At 40.9% G+C, this 27,864-nt stretch overlaps 2 protein-coding genes across 2 annotated transcripts in view; one reads left to right on the top strand and one right to left on the bottom strand.

Moving 5' to 3' along the window:
* Nucleotides 1–805: 805 nt before the first annotated feature.
* On the top strand, nt 806–9,997 carry lysmd2 (LysM, putative peptidoglycan-binding, domain containing 2). The gene is made up of 3 exons (XM_072695686.1): nt 806–1,215; nt 4,164–4,504; nt 9,163–9,997. The coding sequence occupies exons 1-3, from the start codon at nt 1,015–1,017 to the stop codon at nt 9,209–9,211; spliced, it is 591 nt and encodes a 196-aa protein (XP_072551787.1). The 5' UTR covers nt 806–1,014; the 3' UTR covers nt 9,212–9,997.
* A 1,597-nt stretch (nt 9,998–11,594) lies between these two features.
* The window catches only part of scg3 (secretogranin III), a 35,595-nt gene continuing 19,325 nt past the window's right edge, over nt 11,595–27,864 (bottom strand). The window contains exons 9-12 of the mRNA XM_072695464.1: nt 26,564–26,647; nt 25,365–25,475; nt 23,408–23,497; nt 11,595–12,481 (exon numbers count right to left, since the gene is read on the bottom strand). Coding sequence (XP_072551565.1) covers nt 12,363–12,481; nt 23,408–23,497; nt 25,365–25,475; nt 26,564–26,647 — 404 coding nt within the window. The 3' untranslated portion in view covers nt 11,595–12,362. The remainder of the gene's footprint in view (nt 12,482–23,407; nt 23,498–25,364; nt 25,476–26,563; nt 26,648–27,864) is intronic.

Here is a 27,864-nt window from a genome sequence, read left to right as displayed (position 1 = left end):
TGACGACAGCAACTCAGACCAACCTACTGAGCGGGCTGGGTTTAAAGGATATTGATGTGTAAGGGAGTTTTAATGTGAACTGACACAGTTTACGCGAACGCGATGTAAACAGACTGCCTACATTTCCCAGCAGCCCCCTGACTCACGGCGTTAATCTGACCAGTATCCTTTACGTACATTTATTTCCACCCGTTTTCAGGCACACCGGCAAACAACAGAAAGCCGCATCCTGTCAGTGTGGTTGGCCTGTGATGTCCTCTCAGTGTTGACATGTGATTTATGCCTTTATGTATTTATATTTTATATTTACATTAAAATATCAATGATATAAAATCAATTAAATTGCAAATAAATGTGTTAGATGAGCCCTGGTGATGAGTGATGGTTAGAGCTGGTGTTGATACTAAATGAATAAAGTTTATTTATATATAATTTATAATGTTTTTATATATAATTATTCATAATAAATAACATTTTGTTCACCTTATATTAATAAACGTATTAGCTCGAAATAAATTAGCAAAAATTGTCAGGAAGTGATTTCAAGATGTATTTAATATGTACAAAATAAATATAATATAATACACTAAATATAATATACAATAAAACAACAATTGAATAATTTGTGTGTGTGAGATAACATTTATAGGCTTTCACAGGAAAAAAAAGATTTATTCTCTAGGGCATAATCACACTCACAGAGCTGTTGACCCAACAAGCCAATCACAGCGCAGGGGGCGAGATGCTGCGGGACAATCCGGGTGCAGGAGGGCGGGTCGTGGCGGAAAACGGGTAGAATAAGAAACACCGCTTAGCTTCATGTATATGACGCTACACACACGCGCGCGCGCGCTCGGGATAAACCGGTGAAAATATGCAGGCGCGAGACATGGCGGTCGTGTGTGGAAGGCGAGTAGCGGGTGGGCTGTGGCTCTGAGGGCTGGGCAGACCGCTTCTGGGTTCCCTGTGTGTGTGTGTGTGTGTGTGTGTGTGTTTGTGTTGCAGTGGGGGAACATGGCGGAGTTCTCCCCCGTGCTGCCGCTGCGCTCCGGCTCTGACTCAGACAGCGAGCTCTCGCAGAGCCTCGCCCGCACCAAGACGCGCTCCTACGGCAGCACGGCCATCGCAGCCGCGCCTCTGGGGGAGAAATATGTGGAGCATCGCGTGGCCGACGGGGACACCCTGCAGGGCATCGCACTTAAATATGGGGTCACGGTAAGACACGAGGTCATATCCTTTGTGTAGCTATATATTTATATATATATACACACACACACACACACACACACACACAGCATCTCATCTGTACGGTACGGTACGGCAGGGCACGGTACATCCATGCCCGTAGCGATCACGTGCATGTGATTGCACGGTTGCATCCTATAAATAAACCGTGATTTCATGCTGGTCATTCTGGAAAATTAACAGTTGCACCATAGAAAACAGTCCGCGATTGCATCCTTCAAACCTGAGGACATTACTGAATCAGTAATTGCACGTCTGAACAAACCAACATGATGGTGCATGTACCACGTGCACGAGTTTGTATATCATTGCTTATCAGCGCATTTTTCTATAAACCAGTATAGCCGTGATTGCGTTCTGCAAAAACCCGGATTCTGCTCCATTTCTCCATGCTTTGCACTACTGAGCTGCAGAGGTTCAAGGTTGTGACGTTATCAGGACGCATCCCAAAGACTCCAGTGCAATGCATCCCTCAAAACTGTTACCTTGATCAATTGCAGCAGTCTGCAGCTTCTCCCTGTTCTGACCCACTTGGTTCAGTTCCATTTGAATGTGAATAGGAATTACGTGTTAGAAAGGGGAGAAGACAGCAAGTGCGCTCCTCCACAGGGTGTTTCCCAATGTGAGCTGTGGTTAGGCAGATAACTCTGGCCTAAACCAGCATTTACTTTGTTTATTTTTTGTTATGCAATATTCTGTAGCACATGGTCACACCCCCTCAGCCTCAACAATTTGATGAAATCTGTGGTTTTGTATTATTTTCATGTTTTCTTCCTATAATACCCAGCATACCTTATGCAAATATGTCATGGCATCCCTACAGTACTCAACCAGTCCTGACCGCTAGCCTAGGCAATAAGGTAGCATTAACACTTCAACTAGCATAGCCTCAAGCGTCCAGTCTACAGCTGCTGTAGATAGGGCTGGGCGTTTTTCTCAAACTATTATTAGCTCAAACTATTACTGTGGTATACGGTATTACCGGAAAGAGGAGCGTAAGCTACACAGGTAGGGTTGTAGAGCGTTTACATGGCTTTCACATAAACTGAAAAAAACAGTCAAATTGTTTCTCCGACTAAGTGAACACATTGCACACTTCGGAACCAACCAATCAATCAATCAATGTTCGACAGTCAGGGAGTCTGACAAAACAGATGTTTAACAGATGTGAATCAGAAGAGAGAAGCTGATTAGCATGATAACATTCTGTTTCCCATAAAACACACTCTTTTGGCTTTTAGACAGAAGTGACTCGGGTTGATCGCCTGGTGTTGGTTCTGTAGCCCACTCGCTAAGCCAGCGTTTGCCTAGCTAGCTCCACAACACTTCCACAGAGTATCAGACAGCTCAGCGCAGCTGCTGTTGACTGACTGACATGGGTATTGACAGACTTGAGCGACTGGTGTTGAAATGACGGAGTTGAAATGAGAGGTTCTGCCGTGTTTGGACCTGTAGCTGGCCAGTTTGGCTTGGAGAAGTTAGCTAGCAAACAGGCTAGACGCCACAGCACCGACAATGTTACGGCTTACTGAAGCTCAAGTCACACTCGTTTAGAAGATACCTGACAGCACAAAGTCAAGTAAATTGGGGATTTTGACTGTTTTGAGGGACTTTTTTCAGACTAGTTTATCCAGGTTTGCTTGCTTTCCCTTTTATTGGACTCCCACAGCACCCCCACCACATCTTAAATGCACATAAATGAATGAGCTCTATTGACCATGCATTGGATAGACACAGAAATAACAACTACAGTGTTGAATATAATGATCTCAGCACTGCACTGGTAGGAATCACTTGATCGCAGTATTGTGGTAATATGATTATCATTACAGTGCTAGTTGTGGGGACCCCCCCCTCTCACCTTCAAGACACATCTTTGCAAGGACTCTCAGTCTTTAAACAGGAAAATCTCTAGATATACTACAGCACCACTGATGGAAGAGTTTAGACCTATTTACAACAGATGGTTAAATGTTTCATCTTGGACAGTGTCCCCCTTCATGAAAAGCCCGTTCAATAGCAGAAGAGCTAAAAGCCGGCCTTGTTAGACAGTTTTAACTGTTGGCTTAAGATATCCAGCTTTACCTAAAAATCCTGCCTTATGAAATACCCCCAGGACTAGATTTGGGATTATGAAGAGTGTGAAAGCTCATGCTGTGATTGCAGCTCCTGGTTCATAAATATATTAAGGCTGATGGATTATGATTAAGAGTAGTTATTCCAATACAGTCTCAGTCCTGGGACGGCCTGTGCTGTGTGAGTTTTCTTGGTCTAACTCACCTGACTTGGAACATAAAGGGCTTTGTTAAATGTTTAATGAAGTAAGGCAGGTGTGGTAGTACATAGGAAACACCATACGGTTCTGGACACTGCAGTGTTATGACTGACTGGGAAGTTCTTACTAACCATGAAACTGTTCATAATTGATGGATTTAAATGTACAGTTTTCCCAACTTACTCCAAATCTAGTCGATTAGCCAAGGCATATCTAGTGTTGGACGTTTGCATTGGTGCTACAAGGCAAATGTAGCTAACAAGCTTAGACTTTGCATGGTGCTAAACCATCACTTGTCTCAAACTGTGTGGGGTTGCTCAGTCATTTCTAATAGACTTGTTCATGTGGTTTCTGACACTGTATGACCCATTGTTATCTATAAACACTGACTAAAGTACAGAGAACAGCTAACAGCAATAGCAACATCTTAAAGCCTGACGGTTGAAACAACATGAGGGAGATAATCTAGCTTGTCAGCTTTTGCTTATTCTGACTGGGTTAGCTTTAGGCTTAGCCTTCACTTGATTGGGTTCTTTGAATCAAACTTTGAGACGCGACCAGACTGGCTTGCCAATATATAACCAAGACCACCACCACCACCACCAGGTCAATGTGACGAGCTCTCTCTCCTCCTTCCCCTCAGATGGAGCAGATCAAACGGGTGAACAAGCTTTTCAGCAACGACTGCATTTTCCTGCGCCACAGCCTGAACATCCCGGTGCGGTCGGAGAGGCCGTCCCTGTTTAACGGACTTTCTCTGGAGTCTCCAGACAGCGAGAGCACGACCCCTCAGGAGTCACCCTGCATCAGCCAGGAGGTGGAGGACGTCTCCCAGGAATCTCCCGATCATTCTTCACCCCCGGACTCAAACACGCGGCCCAGCCAACCTGAGGAGCTTTCCGCTAAAGACTACTTGCACATGCTGGACTTACAGATCAAGCGGTCCAAGCAGGCCGCCAGGAAGCTCAAAGACGAGGACAGCAGGTATGGTGGGACAGGGGATGGGCGATCTGTGTCAGTTTGATGGGGGTGGTCTTTTAAAACATGGGACGTGAGCTTGTTGTTGCATGATGATACTGAGCAAAAATGCTTTTCTCCAGATCAGTGATTGTATCCGTGTCTTATGATTATTGAGAGGTGATGCATAACGGACCTTTAATGTTTATAAAGAACAGAAATTGGGGTTTTACAGAAGGTTTGTACCGTATAAAAAATAAAAATTGCAGAAATGAGCTTGTAAGCTTGTAAGCTTTTCTAACGGACTGTTACTGTTGTACCACTAAAACTTGCCTGTTTGTGCAAGTAGGTTTGATTTGCTGAGATGTGTGTACAAGTCACAGAATTCGCTCCTATATTATTTTAATCTCCCACTTGGTGGCTGTTCCTGATTGGCTTTCTCGAGCTCTCCCTCGCTCACTATCTTTTCTGATTGGCTCACTCAGTTTTGCCTTGTTAAGTATAATTCTGTTTATTGCTGTTGGGTGTCCCCCTTTTACTTTGTGTAGCTCACACTAATCTTATAGTATGTATATTATTTGTCTTCTGGAAGGAATTTGGTTATCTCTGATTTGACATCTCTATCAGGTAGCAGGTACAGACGGAGCCCTTTCTTAGGGAATGTTACATCTCCCCTCTGATAGGGACAGCACAGCTAGCTCTCTCCAAGGCCAATTGCTTGTTTAGCCAGACCTTCTCAGCATCTCTCTTGCATCCATAGCACAAAATGTTCTAAAAGTAGAAAAGTATTTTCTGATTATTGCCTCATAATAGCTAAAGTACAGCCTCCGTACAGTGGGGTTAGTTTAGCACTCTGTTGCAGCCAATACCTCGTAAGTAAACAATGAGAGGCTCTTATACATTCAGAACAGCTCGTTGTTTGGACACTGTGCTAATAAAAGTACAGTACAGTTGGACATCATGCATCTTGATTTATCCTGTGAAACTGGGAAACTGACTCAGCTTTTTCCGTCTACCCAACGTTTTTTTTCCACCAGACGTCTGATTGGTGCAGTTTTCCGTAAACTGAGTCAGACTGTGTGTGAATGCGTGTGTTTAAGTCTTTGCGGGGTCCAAATCCCCACAGACTGTAACGACATAAACGTTTGATGTCTCTTCAACCAGGGAAAACTTTTACCACAAAATCTGCAGCTGAGGTTAAAGTTATACTCGCACAAAGACACACACTAGAACAGCAACATCTTTACACGCATACAAAAGACTATATACACTCAAGTATGGTTTAGCTCTTGTCAGCAGGGTGTGTAGCATAGCAGCTGTGTTTTTTTGTTTTTTTTTGGAAAATCAATCAATCAATCAGTCTGTTAATGTCAGCTCTCTAATGACGTTGCACCTCTCTGACAGATTCCCATCTGTCAACATTTGGATCCTAAGGGAGAAAGGAAGACCTTTTCCTTTTCCACACTGATAGAAAACTGTGAATATGTCTCTCTGCTAACAGGCTGAACATCTAAGCTTTACTGTAGACCACAGATTTTTTAAAAGATTTTTTTTGAGATGCTCCACTACCTTACCTCAAAGGGAGTCGATCAGATTTGCTTCACGTTTTCCACTGGAGCTATTAAGATAGTGTGCACTATATGGACAGAAGTATTGGGACACGTGCTAAAGTATCGTTTCTCCTGAAATCAAGGGTATTAATCTTTTTTTTTTTTTTAAATCCTGCTTTTGTTTGAGGAACTGGCTCTACTTTCCAGGCAAGCCATTAAAAAATATAATTAGTGAGGTCAAGATGTTTGATGATCACCACCCCAACTCATCCCCAAAGTATTGGACTCCATCATAAACATTCCAGAGAAGTCCCACAGTCCCACTGCTCCACAGGTGCAACTTAAAGTAGCTGAATGCATTCATTAGGGGTGTCCACAGACATTTAGTGTAAACATAGTGTAGCTAGTAAGTAATTGGAGACCTGACTAATTAGCACAGCACTAACAGCACATCTGAATCATCTCACACTCTCCTTAAACTGTGTCAAGTTAAGTAATCTTAATGGGACTTGTGGTTTTGGACAAACTGGCCAAATATTAGGCCTCCGTCCTGCTGCTGTTTTAGTACTGCACTGTACCTTATAATAATAATTCTAATAATAATTATATTTAATTTCTAAAGTTTTTTTATATAATGTAATACCGTTAGCAACAAAGAAAGCAATCACCTAAAAACAAACAAAACACACACGCACACAGTTTCCCAGCAGGCAGGGAGAATGTTTCCCCAGGCCAGGCATACAGACACTTGGCTGGGTCAGACTGATTGGTGGACATTTAACTACCGCTTAACCTCAGTGCTATACATGCAGAACAAAAGGAAGTGCTCACTGGTTAGACTGGACTGGTCAGTTTCAGTGTGGGATTGAACTGGTGCTGTCCTCACAGTTATCTGTGGAATTTAGTGTGTGTTCCTCATTTCTAACTTGTGCTCACTCTCTGTCTCTCTCAAAATAAATCTATGGTACCTTATATGGTGAACCCACTCTCAACCTAGCAATGCCACTGACACTGCTGTCTGCTACCCTCTTACCAGTGCTATACACACTACCCTGAACGCCACCATGTCAGCCTACCATCCCAGTAATATATCTGATAGTGAGAGTGGAAGCTCAAGGCAAAGGTTTCTAATAAAGTGGCCAGTAAGTGGATGTATATAAAGGTGTTTCTAATAAAGTGGCCATTGAGTGGAAGCAGAAGGTAGGGGTAAGCAGAAGGTTTTGTGTATTGGCTGATCCACTCTCTCTAACACACTGCCTAAAGCACCCTCTTGCTCTTCTCAGCATGAAGGATCAGCTCATTACAGCCGTCTCAATCAAGTAGTAAAAATATCCCCAAAAGTTCCTCTGATGGTCTCTCTCTCTCTCTCTCTCTCTCTCTCTCTCTCGCTCTCTCTCTCGCTCAGTGTAATGGATATGTGGGTCAGAGAGAGAGAGAGGAGCTGTGCTGAATTAGTGATGAACAGCAGAGCTAAATATCACCACTGTTCTCTCTCTCTCAAAAAAAAAAAAAGAAAAAAAAGAGAAGTTGGTTTTGGTGACTATCCCAAAGCATTGTTATGGTGAAGTGGGAAAGCGAGTTCAGTCCTCGCTAGATAGTCAGCATGCTTGGAGGAAAGCGTGGCTCCCCAGCTGTGTAAGGAGAAAGTCTCGTCAACCCCCCCGAGAAAGCAAGGCCGATTTTGCTCCCTTAAAATTGGCTACTGATGGCAAGCAGCATAACCCGGGATTGGAACCAGCAATCCTCAGATCAGAGTGGTAAAGTCTTAGTCCACTGGCCCACTCATTAAATTAACTGCTGGCCACTCTGCCCAGCGTCTCTAACTACATCCGTGTACGGCTGGTAGAGAGCCGTCAGAAAGGACAGTTATTGACATAAGTAAAGGTTCTGTTAGTTGATTAAGGTAGTGCTGAATGATGTGATTGCATGCATTATTCCCTCTTCCAGCCTGTTAGAGGCAGCAGAGCCACAGGCTGGATCGGACCGCACCGCTGCCAGCATGCAGTCTTTCCTGACTACCTCTCTACTCCCTAGCTCACCGGCTCTCTCCTGTGGACGTGGATGTTGTTCTGGTCAGAGAAGTGACTAAATGGAAGTGGTTTCACACATGTCATTACTTACTTCAGTACTCTGGTACTGAAAGTTATATTAAGCCTACTCAGACTAAATGAAATTAAAAAGGGCAAAGGAATACAGTACAAAAAAGGGTCAGATGGCTATATAAACTACATTCCTCTGGTGCATTGCTTTTGAAAATGGATTGTACCTGAAACAAAAAGATTCAGTAATGCAAGCTTACTGGTCAATTTCCATGTACTGTTGATGTTTCTATGTGTAATTAGGGTTATCCTCTACAGAGAACACACTTTTGCACAGTAATACATTATTACTGTTTATTTACGGAATGTAACCTAACACCTACATTAAAGAGGGGGCACAAATCTAGCCACATGTGCTATTTTTTTGTTATGATTTTTGATCAGTAGCTCTGTACCTCTGTAGCTCTAACAGCAGATTGAAGACTCTACAGTTATTTATGCAGCAGAGTGTTGGGAAACTTTTCTGCACTAAGCTCAGCGCTCTGCTCTGTAACTTTACATGGTTTGCCACTTAGTAGTTGGGTTGCTGTGGTTCCTAAACTCTTACACTTCAATACCACCACTCACAGTTGATGGTGAAATATCTAGGAGGGAATAAATGTCACGAGCTGACAGCTGACACCAGCTGACTTCCTATTCCAGTCCCACACTGAAATTCAATGAGCTCCGAAGAACCACCCATTCTTTTACTACTGTGTTTAAAGGCAGACTGCATGACTAGGTGCTTGATTTTACAATGGCACTGAATGAAACACCTGAATTCAATGTTTAAGAAGTGTCCCAATATTTTTGTCCAAGTGTATTTGCATGTATTGTACTTAAGAATGTTTCCTTTGATGGATTAATTCACTGTCAGGATTAATTCGGCTGTTTTGTTGTATTGATGTTTTAGGTATAAATGTCATTTAATCACCTTTTACATGAGCATAGCAAGTATTCATATAAATGTTTCATTTTTCCGATTTTGAACAAGTATGAGGTGAAAAGCCTTTATTTCGATTCTGATTGCATCTTATTTGTGCTTGTTTGTTTACAGGGAAGATGAAGACCCAACACATCCGACATCATCTTATCAGGAGATATAACCCCAATCTGATCACGTTTACGTCCAGCTAAGACAATGATGTCCATCTTTCATCCACTCCCTCAACCCTGCGTCGAAACAGGAAAAAAAAAAACCCGAAACAAAATGTTTGCTTGCTTTTACCAGTTCATGAACAGGACTTAACACCTCCACTGCCTTTGATAAGTTACTAATTATTATTATTATTATTATTATTATTATTATTATTATTATTGCTGTTTTTGCATTCAGTTCTGTTGTTTTATTTGTGGCTTTATAAAAAGCATTATAATGAAAGTTCACCCAAATTTACTAGCATGGCTAAGAAGCTGAAGCTAAAGCTAGCAAGTGTCAAAAGCTCCCGCTAGCTTCACTTCTGTAATTAGCTATGTTAGCTTTTTTTGGACACACTGTTTATTCAGGGTGCCACATATCCATCCATTGATCCATCCAGCCACTTTGAACGCTTTAAAAGCTGCTGTACAAATCTGAGCGAATCTATCCATCATCAACACCATGCCGGGATTTCTGAGGCCAGACCTGAAAATACTAATCGCATCGTATCCTGATGATCAGAACCCTCTACGTAAATCTCTGACACATCTACGAGCTGGTGTTCAGTCAGTATGACTTTATGGAACTGTGTGTGTGAGAGCGTGTGTGCGGCTGCCTGCTGAATTTTAATTTTTGGGACTTGCCGTGTGAATGTGATGCTTTCTGTGTGTGAAGTATGCTTTGGAGAATTATAATGTAGTGTGCTTTTTGGATTTTGAAGATCCCAATAAATGTCAGTATTAAAGAATTTGAATTTCTAGTATTTATTATTTTATTTTAGTTGCGTGTTGAATTGGGGTAGCTTTGCTGGTTGGGCTGTATAAGGAACTGGTTGATTATTTTATTACTTGTTTTTCTCAAGGCGAGAAGTGTCCCTTCACGCCTTGGTGTCTCCATGGAAACCACGAGATGCCACAGTTGATCAAACCATTGGAGACGTCCCATTTCAAAGCTGTGGAACCAAAACTGTTGGTTCCAATTGTGCATAAATAGTGACAAAGTATTCAGAAGTTTTCAGCAGACTTGCTAAGCGGTCTTTACAGTTCCAGCCAAAGTGTTGGATATCTATTTAAAAAGTGTTTTTTTATTTATTTTTATGCATTTTTAAAAATGAAGGAGTAATTGTGAACACATTATACTGGCTCAAGCACAATGCAGGAACAAAAGTATTTAGAGTTTGCTTGGTACGGAAGATGATTATTTCAAGTGAACTATTTTCAGCAAAGCTGGTCGCCAGCAAGAACCAGTACATGTTGTGTTTCGAGCGCTGGTATGCTGGTCACCAACAACAGAAGCTGATGTGCTAGTCCCCAGCATACAGAAATGCTAGTGTCTACCAGACCAACAAAACCAGCTTAGAGCATTTATCTTTTTAAGCTTCAGCGTTGAAGATGAAAATATCTTATTAGGATTATTAAGACTTTCGCTCAGTTGTGGATTAGTAGGTTACATTAGCAGGGTTGCTAATTACCTGCTAAAATAACAGCACTGCACATTTACTGAACATTGTCTAAATAATAATAATAATTTCAAATCTACTGCAACACAATGTTATTCATTGTATTCAGATGGAAATGGTTTTTTATCATATGTGTTTAAAGATCATTTCCCTGTGAATCTGGCTTTTTTTACAAGGTATTTTTAGAAGTGTTATCACCTGTGAATTTCAATTGCATTAAAAGTTCAAATAAAAAAAAATATATATATAAAAAACAAAGAATGTTTGCAAACTACACTAAATTTCGGTTGCTCAGCCAACACATTTGTTTTTTTTAATACACTACAAGCCAGCTAATGTAGCTAAAAAGTACCGGATGTTTGGCCTCCATGTCAGCATTGTATTAACCGCATGTGTACATCACACATTTGCTTTAAACCACACTGAAATGTTGGTAGATTTCTGTAATAGATTTGCTTAGTTTAAACACAAATGGACAAAAGTATGGACACGATTCAGGCATTGAGATGGCTGTTAGTGTTTTCAGCCATTCTAGTGTACTTTAGTCCATATTTATAGATAACAGCAAGTCTATTACACATTACTGAACAACTCCCGGCCAGTCTGACGTGAGTGTGTGGTAATTTAGGGACAGAGTTAGCACCATACCAATTCGTGGTGCTCATCAGCTTCTATTACTTGTTAGTTACATTACTCTCATAGCATCAGTGCAAATCTAAAATGGCACTAACACATATTGTTGATGGACTTCGTTTGGGGTAGGAGTGGGAAACTACATTTATAAGCTCTAAAATGATCAATTCTAAAATTAAAGGTTATCTTGCTAACAGAAACCTCCTGCATGTCCTGAAGTATCACCATTTCTTCCAGAAACACACTGCCACACCCACCAACCAGTTAAAGAAAGGCAATGTTTAATTGCATTTTGGAAAAGTCGCAATATTTACATTTAAAAATACTTGATTGTGTTTGACTACGGCTGAGCACGGGTTAGATAATTTGCAAGCGGAGGGAGAGAACCCAGAAACGAGAGAAAGACAGAGATGGTGCCCCCTTTGGGCCAGAAAGAAAATAACAGTAACAGCTCACTGACAGGACAAAAAGTAAGAAAATTGGCTCTTTTTTTTGGTTGCCTGAAAATCTCATAATACGTACAGTTTTCTAGCTTTTACTGAAATCAAATAAATCAAGATCAAATGCAAGGACAGAGTACATACAGTGATTATGCTGCCATACACACACATGAAATATGGATGCAAAATTGGAAAACAATGCAAAATCTACAGTGTGTCCTCTAAAGCCAATCTTACAGTCTGGTCTAACTCACTGCTTTTTAAACCTGTAGGTACTAAAACTCTTCTTTTCATGTATTAGAGGACTCCGATATGAGTATTTTACACTTTAGATTATTGTATCTTACGCGTATCTTCTAATAGCAGGCCTAATAATCTATTGCTAATTGACTTTCTTTTATGTCCGACAGTGTGTATTGCCTTTTGCAACATATCTTCAGTAATACCCTCGGTTATTGCATCATTTAGTCCATTCTGGGTACTGTATCTTACTGTGGGAGTTTACCATTAATACATTACTGTGTTTATCAGTACATACTCAGACTGAAGTACTATTATAAATGAATAACTATCGTAGTACTGTTAGCCTACAGGCTTCCATAGATCCTCTTGATGACCTCTCCTTCGTCCTTCTCCAGAATTCCTTTAGTGATATAGGTGTCCACCTGCTGGTCCATGAAGTCTCTCAGCTTGGACAGGTCATAGTCTGAGGAAAGAAGAGAGAAGTTACTGTCAGTGAGCTTATGCCTTGGTCTAGGAATGTCTAGCATTTGCATTATGTACTTGTGTTAAGTATTTTTCTAGACATTACTGTTGCACAGTTTAAGGTGGAACGGATTATTTGGATGAGAAGCTGACAAATATTGTTAATTTTAGGTATTTACTTGTGTTCTTTGTTTTCTATTAGTAGTCGTTGTTTAATGCAGCCCTAATTTTTTAGAATATTAAGGTCTTGGTTTTCCTTAGAAAGTGTTTGCAGAGTTCTGTGCTTACAGCGACTGGTGAGAGGCCTATATATAATGTAACAGGGGTATTAAATTATTATTAAATTAAAATCTAATAAGGTCCAGTGGAAATTGCATTATGATTCAGTGCCATATCCTGTGTATTAAAATAGTCTAGTAGTTATATCAACATTGTATGTCACAGTCTCAGAACATGAGACATATTGATTTAGAACTGCATAAATAAAATCTTTTTACCCAATTTTCCAACCCAGTCATTGGTTCTCTCCCCCTTTCACATGTACTGCTCCCGACACTGGGAGAGTGAGGGCAAACACATGCCTCCTCCGACATGCCTGACCAGCCACCGCCTCTTTTCAAACTGCTGCGGATGGAACGACACCGTAAAATCAATGCACTCGGTGTAAAGGTACCCAGCACTGATGCACCGGCTAGCAGACAGCTGTGCCAGCCAGCCACACTGAAGTGATGTGGGGAGAGTGAGAGAGACACCTACTCTCCCGAATAGAGCAATGCCAATTCTGCTATCTCTGGCTCTGGCTGCTAATTGCAGGCAGCATGAAGAATAATGTTAACAGATTTTTATATTTCCTGCTTTCAAATCTCTCCACATTTACAAAACAACCAATCTGTAATGATCATAAATGGTGGTTTATTGAGTTAACATTGTTTAGTGAAAGAGTCACAGTGTTGATCAGAAATACTTTCTCTCAGTTTCTCAACCTATATATACACTGATAGATGGATTTACTGGGTTTGTTAATACAATGTTTTACTGTTAAACCAAACATTTGACAAGTTTCAGGTTCTTGTAAATCTGTGATTAATTACATAACATTCAGCAAAGCAGTCTGTTATTAAAAAAGGCAAGAAGGAAGAGAAAGAAGCTGAATTCCCCAAACACTGATTGTGAAGAGACTGGTCTATTGGATGCCAAGTTCAGGAAATAGCCATTTCAGATCGATTTCACACGTTTTAGGCCTAAAATGTACCTAAAATTTGTTGTCTTAACCTAAAAATGTGTAATTTTGCTACAATAAAAGCTTTCACTATTAATAATAATGACATACTGTTAGAATTTCGTTCAAAAAGTTTTAGGTTAAGACACTTTTTGACACTACAGTTGGATTGTATTCATAAAATGAGTTGGGTGGGTTGTAGGTTGGGGCTGTTTCTGCAGCCAAAAAATTTTTTAGGTGAAATTCGCAGCCTTTTGCAGCCTTGACCTGTTTACCGGTAAAGTGTACCAGCCACCCAGATACAACATCATCCCCCACCATCCCCTGCTTTGGTTTTAGCTCTGGTTAAAGGCACTGAAACCACAAAGGTGGTGCACAAGCATACTGAGAACTATGCATAACAGTATATAATCCAGAATCAGGTCACTGAGCAAACAAGTGACCAACATATACAGTGTGTGTGTGTGTATGTATGTGAATGTGAATGTGTAATGCATTTGTGACCTGCTGAATGTCACTGTGTGTGTATGTGTGTGAGTAAGACTTCACAGTGTGGCACCGGAGGCCCTAAAAGTTCATGCCTGCTAAGAGGCCACAGTCTGGCACAAAGCATGCATATATTTTCAACACACAGCCAAATCTCTCTCTCTCTCACACACTCTCTCTCTCTGCCCCTCTCCCTCTTTTAGTTTCTCTGTTTCTCTCTCACAGTTTTTCTCCCCTCTCCTTCTCTTTCTCTCTCTCTCACTCTCTCTTTGTATACACACACACGCACACACACTCAAGTTTAGGTCATGCACAGATACACAGAAATGGAGCCATGGTTTCACCCACACACTGCTGTGCATACTGCCCACACACACACACACACACACGTATCCTGCTTTCATTAGCCAAAACACTTTCCTCCATCTGTCTCTCTGGCTGTAGTGCGTGGGCAGCAGAAGTGTGTGTGTGTGTGTGTGTGGTAAAGTAACACTTCCTAAGAACAGTGTGTTATTGTTCTGATCTAGTCTCTGAGGGAAACATGACTACAGATTTTACCTATGAACTAATTTCTGTCTTTTCTATCTTACAGCTGAGAGTCCGTTCAGACTCTTTGGTTTTGTGCCCTATAACCTATCAGCCTGAGTCCAAAGCCAAAGTCATTTTTTTACTTTACAATTTTTATTCAACCGTCTTTGTTTCGGCTTCTTCCTGGTCAAGGTCACGGTGCAGCCAGAACAAAGACAGGAATACCCACCCTTTACAGGGCGCCAGTCCATCGCAGGGAACCACATACCTATTTACACCTACTTTAGAGGCACTTTATCATAGCCAATTCAGCTAACGTGTTTTTGGGAGATGAGAGTAAATTGGGAGAACCCAGAAGAAACCGGAGAACCCAAGGGACACCCTTACGGACACAGGGAAAACACACTAAACTTGTCATAGGCAGAGACCAGAGTGAAGATTGAACCCACAACCCCAGGCCCCTGGAGCTGTCCCTCTGTTCCACTCTACTACAATAGAATGTATAATCTATCCATCTTCTTATCCACTGGACAGGGCGCAACAGGGAGTCTTTGGAATTATTTGGTGCAAAGCAGGAATACCCTCTGGACAGGGCACCAGTCCATCGCAGGGTACTACACACATATACATTCCCACCTAGGGGCAATTTATTATAGCCAGTTCAGCTTACGTATTTTTGGGAGGTAGGAAGAAAACGGAGTATCCAGAGAAAACCCACACAGACACTGGTAGAACAGACTAAACTTGTCACAGGTAGAGACAGGAGAGAGGTTCAAACCCACAACCAATCCAATTCTTCCTGGACATGTTTGCAATGGGTCCCGAACAAGACAGGAATACCCTCTGGACAGGGTGGCAGTCCATTAAAGGGTAGGTCCAAGAGGCTATTTATCACAGTCTATTCATCCACCATGTGTTTTTGGGAGGTGGGAGGAAAACCGGAGTATCTGAAGGAAACTACTACCTGCAGCACCACAGTGCCAACCATAATATAATATATCATATCATTCATATTTTGTGGATGGCATGGTGGTATGCAGGTTGGGTGTGTATGTTGCACAGCTGTAGCACAGGGGCCTGGGGTTGTAGGCTCAAACCTCACTCCTATCTCTGCCTATGACTTGAGTATTGCAGTTCTTGATTAAATGGTTGTGGGGTACTCTATTCTAGAGGGTATTGCTGCCTTGTGCCCAATGAATGCAGGCTATTTTACCTATTACGGAAAGCTTTGTAGTAGTACTCAGCTTTCAAACTGGGCCGCAGTGTGCGGAGTGTTACCACATTGGGTGCTGAGGTACAACTGGCTCTGGTAGTTCAGCGTTCAGCTCTGTTGAGAAGTGTATTGAAGACCTGGATGCGGTCTGAAAGATGTTTTAGGGTTCGGATGTTACAGAGATGAGATTGGTGACAGTCCAAGTCCAGTGTTTGTAAGCAACATTAGCCTAGCATCTTCTTTTGTAAAGGAAATAAGCACACGTCAGATATCAAATCTGGGATCAGTGACCAAACGTTCATCTGATTTTTTTTATTGAACTGCCCCTTTAATACTCTGACTGGCTGTTTGAGGTTTGAGACGCTCAGCTCTTTTCTACCAGACGGAGTGCAGTGACTCAGCGGCGCTCAGGAGAATGACAATTCACACACAGGAAAAAAAAACACTCAGAACCGCCGGCAAACTCAGGAGCGTGTGTATTATTTCCTATTCCTCCTTAGTCATTGGTCTTGTATGTTACTCTCTGTTTCTCCTCTCACTCTCTCTCTCCCTGTCTCTCAGTCTCACAAACGTCTACAACGGGATGCGAATCTCAGACTTCACCGCAAGTAGATTCGAATACGATTCTTTAGGAAATGATTCAGATTCACAAAACCTCACATCCAGACTTGATTTTGTTAAAATCTTTGCTTGCAGGGGACTCCCAGACAGCAGTGGTGAGCACCAACTGAGGGTAGTCCGAGGAGCAACAGACCACAAACCAGCAACAGGGTGTCAGGCACCCGAGGCTTATTGATACTGTCAGGATGAAGTCTCACAACACATAGGGCAAAACCCCTGCAGCGTATGAGGCTGCATAGCGGCAGACTGATCAGAGTGCCCATGCTGACCCCTGTCCACCATCAAAACCTTGTACAATGGACAAGCAAGCTTTGGAACTAGACCTTGGAGCAATGGAAGAAGGTGGGCTGCTCTAATAAGTACTGGTCGCAATTCCATCACATGGACAGAGGGGTATGTGTGCTCTGTTTGCCTCTAAGAGGCACTGGACCCACAAGTCTGACCTGCAGCAGCGAAACATCACAACTTACAGAACAAGAAGGAACGTCTTGGTGCCAGAGACCACAGATATCACATTCAGAGATCTTGAGGAAGGAGCTATTGACGGGATACTACCCAATAGCACTGTTTTTGCTTTGTTTTATGCCTTCGTTTGTAGTTTTACATGTAAAATTGGGCAACAAATAAGTGCATATTTTATTGAATATTAGAAGAGTGATATATTAGAAATATTATAATTAATTACACTAATTCTTCCATTCTCAAAATTTTTGCAGGTAGTCTTCAACTGACTCAAGTCTGCCCTGCCCTTTAGAGCTGGAGCCTTTCTGCAGAGATAGACAGCAGGTGGCAGAATAACATGAAGTTACACATCCATCCTTCACCTGAACACAAGAGGCTTAACCCAGCTTCATCAGTTGCGAGGGTAACTTAAATAGCAGCTGGATAAAGAGGCGTAATGAAATCAAGTCTTTACACAAAGCTCTTTTCAGCGTGTAGCCAATGTTCACTGTTTAAACGAGAGGCTGTAAAGATAACGCTCTGAGTGTAAAGAACATCTGACTAGAGGAGACCCCTCACTCCCCTTACCAGAGAGAGAAACCCAAACCTGCGCTCTTCCAACTGTTCTTCTGTGCTATTTTAACTCTTCTTCTAACTGCGATCTTCCAACTGTTCTTTTAACTGTGTTCTCCTGTTTTTTTAGAACTGTTATCACAGCTCTTATTCTCTGTGGTTTCTAACTGTGTTCTTCTTACAGCGATCTTCTAACTGTTCTCCTGTGTTCTCCTACCTGTGTTCTCCTAACTGTGTTGTTAGAACTGTTATCACAGCTCTTCTTCTCTGTGATTTCTGTGTTCTTCTTACAGCGATCTTCTAACTGTGTTCTTCTTACAGCGATCTTCTAACTGTTCTCCTAACTGTGTTCTCCTAACTGTGTTGTTAGAACTGTTATCACAGCTCTTCTTCTCTGTGATTTCTGTGTTCTTCTTACAGCGATCTTCTAACTGTGTTCTTCTTACAGCGATCTTCTAACTGTTCTCCTAACTGTGTTGTTAGAACTGTTATCACAGCTCTTCTTCTCTGTGGTTTCTAATTGTGTTCTTCGTACTGTGATCTTCTAACTGTTCTCCTAACTGTGTTCTCCTAACTGTGTTCTTCTAACTGTGATCTTCTAACTGTTCTCCTAACTAGGTTCTCCTAACTGTGTTGTTCTAAAGTCTTGGGTATACTACACAACTATTTTTGTCAATGCCGAATGAAAACATGACTCGGGATCATACATAACATGACTTTAACTTGCTTCTGAACCAAACCAAACATGCCCCTAAACACACAGTCGCATTACCTAGGCGACGTAGAGTTAACACGGAAGTACTGCAGCTTGCTGCTGTCATTGTCAGCATGGTCTGTACAGACTGTCAGACTGGCAATTGGAGCTAAAATCTGAGTAAAAACCATGTAATATAACCCCATCTTACAAAACTTCAATAACTTCCCTGACCAACAGCTCATTCTGAATACTGACCAGTGACTTCATATTTAGTTGGGTCTATTCTAAAGTAGTTATACAGAGTTTTACAGGTAGAAACACACACACTGCTGAGAAACACAGCTTTACACATGCATGTACAGAACATCAACAACTAGCACTGCGAAGGAGTCTGGTGCTTTTCACTGCTTAATGTAGCCAAACCCTGGACATATGAAATGACCAATCATAGCCCACTTTTAAGCTAACTATTATGGTATGATGTTTGCTATAACACTGCAAAATGTATGTAGCATAGCTAAAAACAGCATTAGCCTCTAAATCATGCTTTAGATAACACTGAGTCATTCAGTATCAGAAACCATATAATCAAGTCTATTAGAGATTACTGTCTGATGATTTAGACTGCATGCAGTTAGTACCATGCTAATCTGTGATCATAAGCTTCCATTACTTCAGCCTTGTAGCTCTGCTGTACAACTGAAGAAGCTGGCAAATGTGTCTTGGCTGGTCTCTTAGATTCGGGCTGGGAGGGGTGGTGGTGGGGGGGTCTGGTGGGCTGGGCAGGGCTGAATACATTTGATTATTTGCCAAACTATTGCTTTAGTAATCTCATTATCCCTCTCTCTCACCTCATCGCTCTTCTTTCTTCGCCTTTCTTTTCCTCTCTGCCCGACTCTCTTTGTGTCTCACACACAGGCATACGTTTCAGCCTCTCAATCAATCTCTGTGCAACACTTTCCTTACACACAAATACACACACATACACATTACACACCTTAAAGGCTACCTAATCGACATGCTCTTACTACAGTCTCTGACTAACACACAGCACAATACCAGTCTGCTTTAACTATCATAAAAATAACCTGAACTGCTTCTGTACAGGCCCACTTCATTATGAATAACACACCCACACACACATACACACACTCATATACACATATACACACTCTCTGTCTGCAAGCCTTGGCTAGTGCACAGCCCTTTTTCTATTGTCCATTGATCTCCAGTGACAGTAACCTTGCATTAGCATGCACGGATGTGTGTATGTGTGTGTGTTGTCTGTGAAAAGAAAGAGAAAGCTTTGCACTGAGATTGATCGAGAGGCTGAAACGTGTGTGTGTGTGTGTGTGTGTGTGTGTGTGAGAGAGAGAGAGAGAGGGAGAGAGAGAGAGACAGACAGAATTCCTTCCTTTAACATTTTTATGCTCCTATTCAACTAAATCACAATAAGAAGTGTGTGTGTGTGTGAGAGAGAGAGAGAGAGAGAAAGAGAAAAGAGAGAGAAAGAGAAAGAGAAAAGAGAGAGAAAGAGAAAAAGAGAAAAGAGAGAGATTAGGGAGGCAGTAAATAGAAAAAGGAGCAAGGAGAGAAAGAAACAAAAGAGGACAAATATAGATCTAGAGAGAATAGAGAAAATAGGAAAGCCAAACTGTGATAACTAGCCGACTGGGTTAGAACGTCTCCAAAACACCAGGCAGGTCTTGTGGGGTTTTTTTTCTGGTATGCAGTGGTCAGCCAAGAAAGGACAACCAACAACAGTGTCATGGGCATGGTCAAAGCTCATTGATGTGATCCATGAAGATCTCTCCTCACAACTTACAGGACTTAAACACTCTGCTGCTTACATCATAACTGGTGCCAGATACCACATGGCGCCTTCAGAGATCTTTGAGTCCATGCCGGTCAGTTCTGTCATGGCGGCACAAGGAAGACCTACCCAATATTAGGCTGGTTGTGTGTGTGTGTGTGTGTATGAGGGAGAGAGACACTGGGAAAAGCGTTCTTCTGAAAAAGCGCTCTACTAAAAATATCGGTGTCTCTTTTGTGTTGTTTCTTTCTTCACTGGTTTCTGCTTCACTGCTTTGTCACTAAATGAATTGTCTGGAAGATTTTGAATCAAATCTTCAGAGAAACAATAAAACTGTTCTTCCAGGGAAAATCAGACGGGAGCTGTGCGGATCAGCGTACAGTAACCCGACAGGAAGGAGGAGGGGAAAAATGCTTTTGTTTTAAAAACAACAGGCTGTGTAATTACACCAAGCTCATTAACCACGTGCATATGCATGAGCCGCTCTGCATAAAGCCTCCTGTCCTCTCCTCTGCAGGCCCTTGCTCATTTTAATTGCAGATTTAGACGAACAAAAGAGCCTCTAATTGGTGTATTCTTTCTCTGCGTGTCCGCAGGTCAGTGCATGACCCCGCTCTGAATGAGCACTCAGGCTCAGTCTGTCTGCTGGTGTAAGGAGTGAGTTACAGCACGACTCCCGCTGTGGCCCAACTGAACAATGAACCAGGAGTCCTCAAACCTTTCAAACTACCACTCCTTCAAGTGTGAATACAATACCACTGACCCCCATACATTTATTAATCAAATCCAATTTTCCCATTTTTATCCCAGGACTGCCAATTGTAAGTGCATTGTTAACATTGTTAGTGCTATCAAAGCCAGCCACCACCTTTTTTCAAACTGCTGCTGATGTGGCATTTCTGGGCAGCCGACACGCTCTGAAAAAAGTGCCAGGGACGTGCCGGCTAACTTCCATTAAAAGTGATGAGGGGAGGGAGCGCCAGCCATCCACCCACCCACCCGGAGAGAGCATGGCCAATTGTGCTCTCTTGGACTCCGGCCGCTGATAGCAAAGCGGCATGGCTTGGGATTCAAGTTTGCAAACCCGAGCCATAGTGGCAATGCGTGAACCACTCAGAGCCCCAATTTTAGGAAGATTAAAAAACGGAGGTGCATGAAATGTCTTTTATGAGGGATGCTATAGAATCACTTCTTTGTGCCTTGTTCACTAGAAAAGCTTTGTTTACTAGAACTTCTGATCTGCTTGTCTGCTGCTGATCTTACTAAAATATAAATTGGACCATTTCTATCAATCCATTATGAACTTTGAATACAGTAAACATACTCAAATTATATTAACAAATAATTCAGTTGGTTCAAGTCCAGTTTTGTAGACCAGTTTAGACTAGTGCCTATAAATACAGCAACATGGAATGAAAATACCTGTATTAAAAATATATCAATCATTTTGGACATTTCTATTGGTCCATTCATCACAAACATTTGATATGATGTAAAGAGCAACTGCCAGATTCATATAATGTCAAAAAAGGGAAAAATACAAAAATGTAGATACAAGGTTTTAGCTCGACAGCATGGAGTTTGGCTTCTTCGCTTGACCCTGTTCTGATAAATCATTAACTTTCAGGATATAACCTCCTACTGTTTTCAGCTGTATTTGTATTCATCCATTTACAAGGTTTGTTGTACCAGCTGCACGCACATTTTAATTACATGAAATGACGGAAAACAATATTGCCTCCACCAGTGCAGAACATTTGATTATTATGTGCACAATCAGACAGCCTAGATAATATGGATAAGCGGAAGCTTTGAGAAGGTCCAGTATTACTGTCTGATCTGGAGTCCTCAAATCACACCTATTGAAGTACTGTTTACACATAAACATGTGATTTCATCTTTTAATAACTTACATTTTAATAAAACCAACAGGAATGCAGTTAATATTTTAAATAATAATGAATCCAATAAATAATAATAATAATAATAATAATAATAATAATAAATAAATCTAATGAATCTAATGAATCCAAACTTAATTAGATCTGACACAATAAGCTAAAGCACTTAAAAAAACAAGCTACAGCCTTGACTGGTATTCGATAGTTAAATAAGTAAAAGCAATTAGTTAAAGCAACATGCCACATTAGATCCAATCAGAATGGAGATATTTTATTTGACATAAATTTTTTGGTATTTAATAAAAATGATATATAGGCTTATTACCATTAGCAATCCAGACTACACTATACTTTAAGCATTCACAATTTGACAAACTAGCCCATATGTACCAAACTAGGTATATGCACCTTCCCTGAGTACATCCTGGGGGGCACACATAAAAAATACTCCTCATTTTACTTCCCCCTCTGAATTTCTCAAACAACTAATAACTATAAACGCCATTCACCTGGTGAACGACGACTGACAGCCTCAATGAACGCAGCCTTGCTACCAAAAGGTCTTTGAAAATGTAGTTCATCAGATTTATGGGTAGTGATGTGAGCAGAGTGCCCTGTCTCAACATGCTGATGCCCTTTTCAACAATATGGCAACAGATTCATCATTCACAGTTAACGGCTGAATACTGCATGTGCATTATAGCTATATGTGGTGTATGTGTGTGTGGTGTTACACCAGGCACAGGACCTTAAAATCGGATCAACATCAATGTTCAATGTTGGAGGAATATTTTGGTTGGAAATCAAATCGGATAGCTGTCAAAAACCAATGTTGGGTTTGACATCCAGCTCCATTATTAGATGTTGAATTTTAAATAAAGGTGCTACAAAGGGCTCTTACGCAATATCATGGAAGAACCATTTTTAGCTTCATAAAGAATTTTTATGAATGTTATAAATCCATTTTATAAATAAGAGGTGTGTGTGAAGAACCTTTTAAGGGTTCAAAGAAGTGGATGCAAAGAATCTGGATGTATTAAAGTTCTTACACTCACATTTCTTTAACACAAATGGTTGTTTGTGAAACCAAAAATGACTTTTCTATGACATTTATTTGGCATTGCTCAAAGACATCTTTGTAGCACCTTTATTTTGAAAAGTGTACGCAATGACTTAATCATAGCCATGATGTAATATTGAATGTCAGCTTAAGAAGTTTGTGAGATGTTGGGTGTTGGTTACTTAACATCTTAACTTTACACCAACAAAATATCATCCTCAGCTGTCATAAGTATTCTACACTAAATTGACGTTGGCATTAGACATTGTCCTGACGTTGAATTTTGGTACAAACCACATATAAGCATCTACTAACATTAGGGGCCAGCTGGGAGATGGAATCGGGAGGTTTAGTAAAAAAAAAACACACACTTACCCTCTTTGTTGCCCTCCTTGTTATGCTTTTTGAGCCACTCAATGTTCTTCCTAATTGCCTCCAGATACGTCTCTGATTTTCCAGCATGGCCTAGAGAGAGTGAGAGAGAGATGCTGAGATGTAGTGGGATTATATAATGTACTGGAGAGTAGATGTTCACCCATTATTGATAAATGGAAAGCAGAGACGATACCAAGGAACAGAGGCAGCTGGTCTTTTATTTGTGTCTATGGTGTGTGTATACTTTTTATATATGTGTGTGTGTGCTTTGAGTTTGTTATTGAGATGCCCTAGATTTGCTCTCATCATCTTGCACACGGCGGATACTACTGCAGAAATCCTTCCCAGGAGACTGTTACACACACACACACACACACACACACACTGCAGTGTATCTGGGTGTGCCGTTTCTGGTAGCCTGCTGAAGTGCTGTATAGTGTTTCAGTGTGAGGATGTAAGTGTGGTAGAGTTACAAAAAGCTGGTAGTTATTAATGTAGCGCTAGGAACATATGATCCATTATAATCAGTCAGTAAATACACATCTCTGATTCATCTGGATAACTTACAGCAATAGTTTGGCCAAATATCAAAATATCTTGGCCATAGTTTACACAATTCTCTTAGTCCACCTTTACTCCAAAGGTAATAAATCAACCAAATCCAGTGTTGGGTGTCTGAAGTTTGCTTCTTTTTCAACTGGAGCTACTAGGTCACTGTGGCTAAGTAAAAAAACATTAAAGCAGTAATATGTAGAATTTTACCTTTAAATAGCAGCTTCACAATTATGTTGATGCTCCACTGACTGTAATAGGGAAAACATGTTGTTGATCTCTGTTGTTGCTACTCCGGGCTCGGAGCACGCTGCTGACTGCACTGTATAACTTTGGTAAAGCTGGCAGAAAAACGCATGTGAGAACTGCCTAACCCTGCTTAAGTCCTATTTGTGTAAAATTCAGTAGTGTGAATGTACCGCTTCAGTCTTCATGCTTCTGTCACTTCCAGCTCATCCAGAAATGCAAAAAAGTGTGTTCTTTAGCAGTGGCTTAAAACATGAACTCCATTTCCTGACTGTAGGGGGAACCCAGGAGCAAGAAATGACAATTCTATGCTTCACATAAGCAACTACCAATTCCCCAAAAACCACTGGCCTTCGGTTTCTACTGACGACGTGTTCCTTTTACTAAATAGAGGTAATGTCGTTTTTTCGAAAGGTAAAGTGAACCAACAGTCAGCAAGACAATCCCTCTTGTATCTATTATTAAATACTAAATACTTTTGAATATTTTAGAGGGAAAGTTTCTTTGTTAAAAACATCAGCAGATTCTGAATAAATTTAAATGATATAAAATGTTATTGTGAAGATTTATAAATGAATAAATTAACCCAACATTGGCTCTGATTTTTTATACTGATTGCTGTTCCTTTGCTCAATTGCTTGAGGATGCAATTCAGTTTAACTTGCTGCTTGCCAGCGTGCTGGTGGACACGCCTGCAAGCAACTGATCACCTGAAGTTGCTATTTAGTTGATAGTTAGCCTCTGCTGCGATTGAAATGTGGATACACATAGCAGTAGGTTGAGGAACACACTTCTGGCAACTAGAAACTAGGTTCACTACAGTCGTTCCTGCTAGCTACATTAGCTCCCACAGCTCCAGAGTAAAACTAAAGAAGCCAACTTCAGTCCTTTAAAAAATGTCTAGACTTGTCAACTACATTTGGGATAAGTGGAACACACTTATATTAGACCTTAATCTTTAGATTTAATCTTAAATTAGATGATGGTTCTAACTTCAGAGAGTAAAAGAGTAGATCTGTAATTATAAGGGCAGGGAAGAACCAATTCAATATGATTATCTTGACGAACTGATCTTAGATCAGCACTTTCCTCTCTGATTCGGCTCTGATTCATCCTTTATGGCCGCAGTTGTAATTAATCAAAGAGGGCTGACGCCTACTGTTCTCAGCAGCTGTCTGCTCGTCCTTGGTTGAGTCTTTCAGGGACTCATATTCCCTCTGCATCTTGGCAGCCTCCTCTTTTGTGTTGTCATCCTCATCTGCTGCTTTTCCTGGAACAAAAGTCAGAGTTATAAATGAACCTCCTCATCTGCACTACGGTACATAGTATGAGTGTAAACCCGAGGCTTTGAAAATATGTTATTAATCACACATTGTTTATATTTCTATTTTAAGTTGCAATAAAAATAATAAATACTGTATTTGGCAACACTATTTAAAGGCTACCTACATATAGGCACTATAACACATAGCTTATAACGCATAAGCACTCAATAATGTATTTTACAGCTTTTACAGGGCTGCATTGGATGGTTTATAAGGGAAATGACATTGCACTGACATACAAACATGGTATATATTTTGAAATATACTTAAATAATTCAAATATTGCTGTTTAAATATGTAACTCACTGCTTATGCATGTGTTATGTAGTCCATATATAGCTGACCTTCATAAAAGTGTTACCAAATGTTTATTAAGCTTGAATAAAAACCCCAAGATGGTTAGTTTTCAACTTAGACTGCAAAACCCAACAGTCCCAATCACATCTGAAATACTGTAAGTGGACACAAATCAGCCTCAGGATTAGTCTAACATTGCCTAATATTGAGAAGGTTTTCCTTGTGCCCCCAATGTCCTGTTCTATTTGGCACCGAGACATTAGCAGGAGATTCTTTAAGTCCTGTAAGTTGTGACGTAGTGGGGCCTCAATGGTTTGCATCAATGTGCCTTAGGTGTCCATGACATTGTCGCGATTTCACTGGTCGTTCTTTCTTGAAGCACTTTTGATAGGTACTGACCATTGCATACCAAAAAAACTCCACAACACCTGCCTAATGTTTTGGAGACACTCTGACCCAGTCATCCAGTCATCACAATTTGGCTCTAGTCAAAGTGTCTCAGCATCTTAGACATTTGTCCTGCTTTTAACACATTTCCTTCAAGAACTGACTGTTCACCTGCTGTCTAATATATCCACCCCATGACAGATGCCCCTGTAGATGAAGATAATCAATGTTTTTTTACTTGACCTGGTACTAGTGTAATGGCTCTAGTACAGCACTGTGTGGTTTTGGATGTGACCTCAGTGTTTGCTTAGTACAAATCATTATAACTATAAGTAATACAGTGTCTGACCTGTAGGGGGCGTGACCCGGATGGGCCCCAGGGCTTTTCCCAGCTTGTTCTTGGTCTGCATGGCAATCATGGCATCCAGATTTTCTGTATGTGGGGAGATTTATTACTGTGTTAGCAATAAGCATTGGAACGTATATCATAACACTAAGTCCTTGATGGACCTTCTGGATGAAAATCAGAATCTTAGTAAGCAACACTATGGAGAGGAGTTTTAAGTAGCAGTGGTATGCATTAATAGGATGTGGTTCTGCCTATTTAAGAAAAAAATGCTGGCTCGTTGCTCGAAAGCCAACATAAATAAGAAATGATAAGGCATTGTTTATCAATGAAACACCATATCAGGAAGGGCTTCTGAGCTAGCTGAGCGTTTTTGCTCCATGATAGATGGGTGTGGTGGGAGTGGAAGTGAAACATGATATTATTGGTTAATATTATTTTGCCCTGCCTAGTGGTGTATGGTGATGTCATCGAAAAATCAGATGTTTCAGTAGCGGTTAAAGGTGTTACTTTTAAATGATCTGATCTTATGTATTATGGATTTTATGAATAGGGGCATGAACTAACAAGATCAAAAAATTTCAAGCTGACTGTCAGGTTCAATTACTATGGAAAACAATGCTGTAGTTCCATTCTGTAGAAATGAAGCTAAAACTGTCGTCTATCTGCAACCAGAGTCTTCGGAGTAGAGACCAGACTCGAAGCCAGGCTCAGCTACTCATTTGGTAGACCCGCCCTCTTTTTCAAGATCAAGTATGTCTCAGACCGCCTTCATTTAACTTAATGAAGGCAAAGGCAAAACAATTTTTTACAAGGATACATGCTTTTTTTTCCGGTAGGTGGAATGTAAACAGTAAAAGTTACACTACAACTAGCTACTCCATGTAATAAACAGAAAGGAAACCTAACAGGTGCAGCAGATGGTCTGTTCCAGCCAAGGCTGTCAATAACTTCATTCCTGAAGTGTAACCCCACCAGAAACAGATTTTTTGGGGAAAATAAAAAAATACTGGCACAGGGAAAACTACACACTGGAGATGAAAATACAGTTTAGAGGAAAGTTGCCCGTTTTGTCATTTAAACATATGGGGATGGACAGAGCTACACTTCATACTGCAACCAGCCAGCAGAGGCGCTAGACCTGTGGTTGCTTCACTTTTGAGAGCTGCTGTTCTGTTCATGTTTTCTATAGTCATTGGTCAGGTCATTGATTAGCATAACACATTCTCTATTACTATTTCACAATTCATGGATATGACTGTATTATTTCTGTTATACACAGAGTTTATATTGTACTTGTTGTT

Source organism: Salminus brasiliensis, chromosome 13 (assembly GCF_030463535.1).
Source record: "Salminus brasiliensis chromosome 13, fSalBra1.hap2, whole genome shotgun sequence".
Classification (NCBI taxonomy): Eukaryota; Metazoa; Chordata; class Actinopteri; order Characiformes; family Bryconidae; genus Salminus; species Salminus brasiliensis.
Note: the sequence above shows the minus strand (reverse complement) of the source record. Positions and strands in the feature narration are given on the sequence as shown.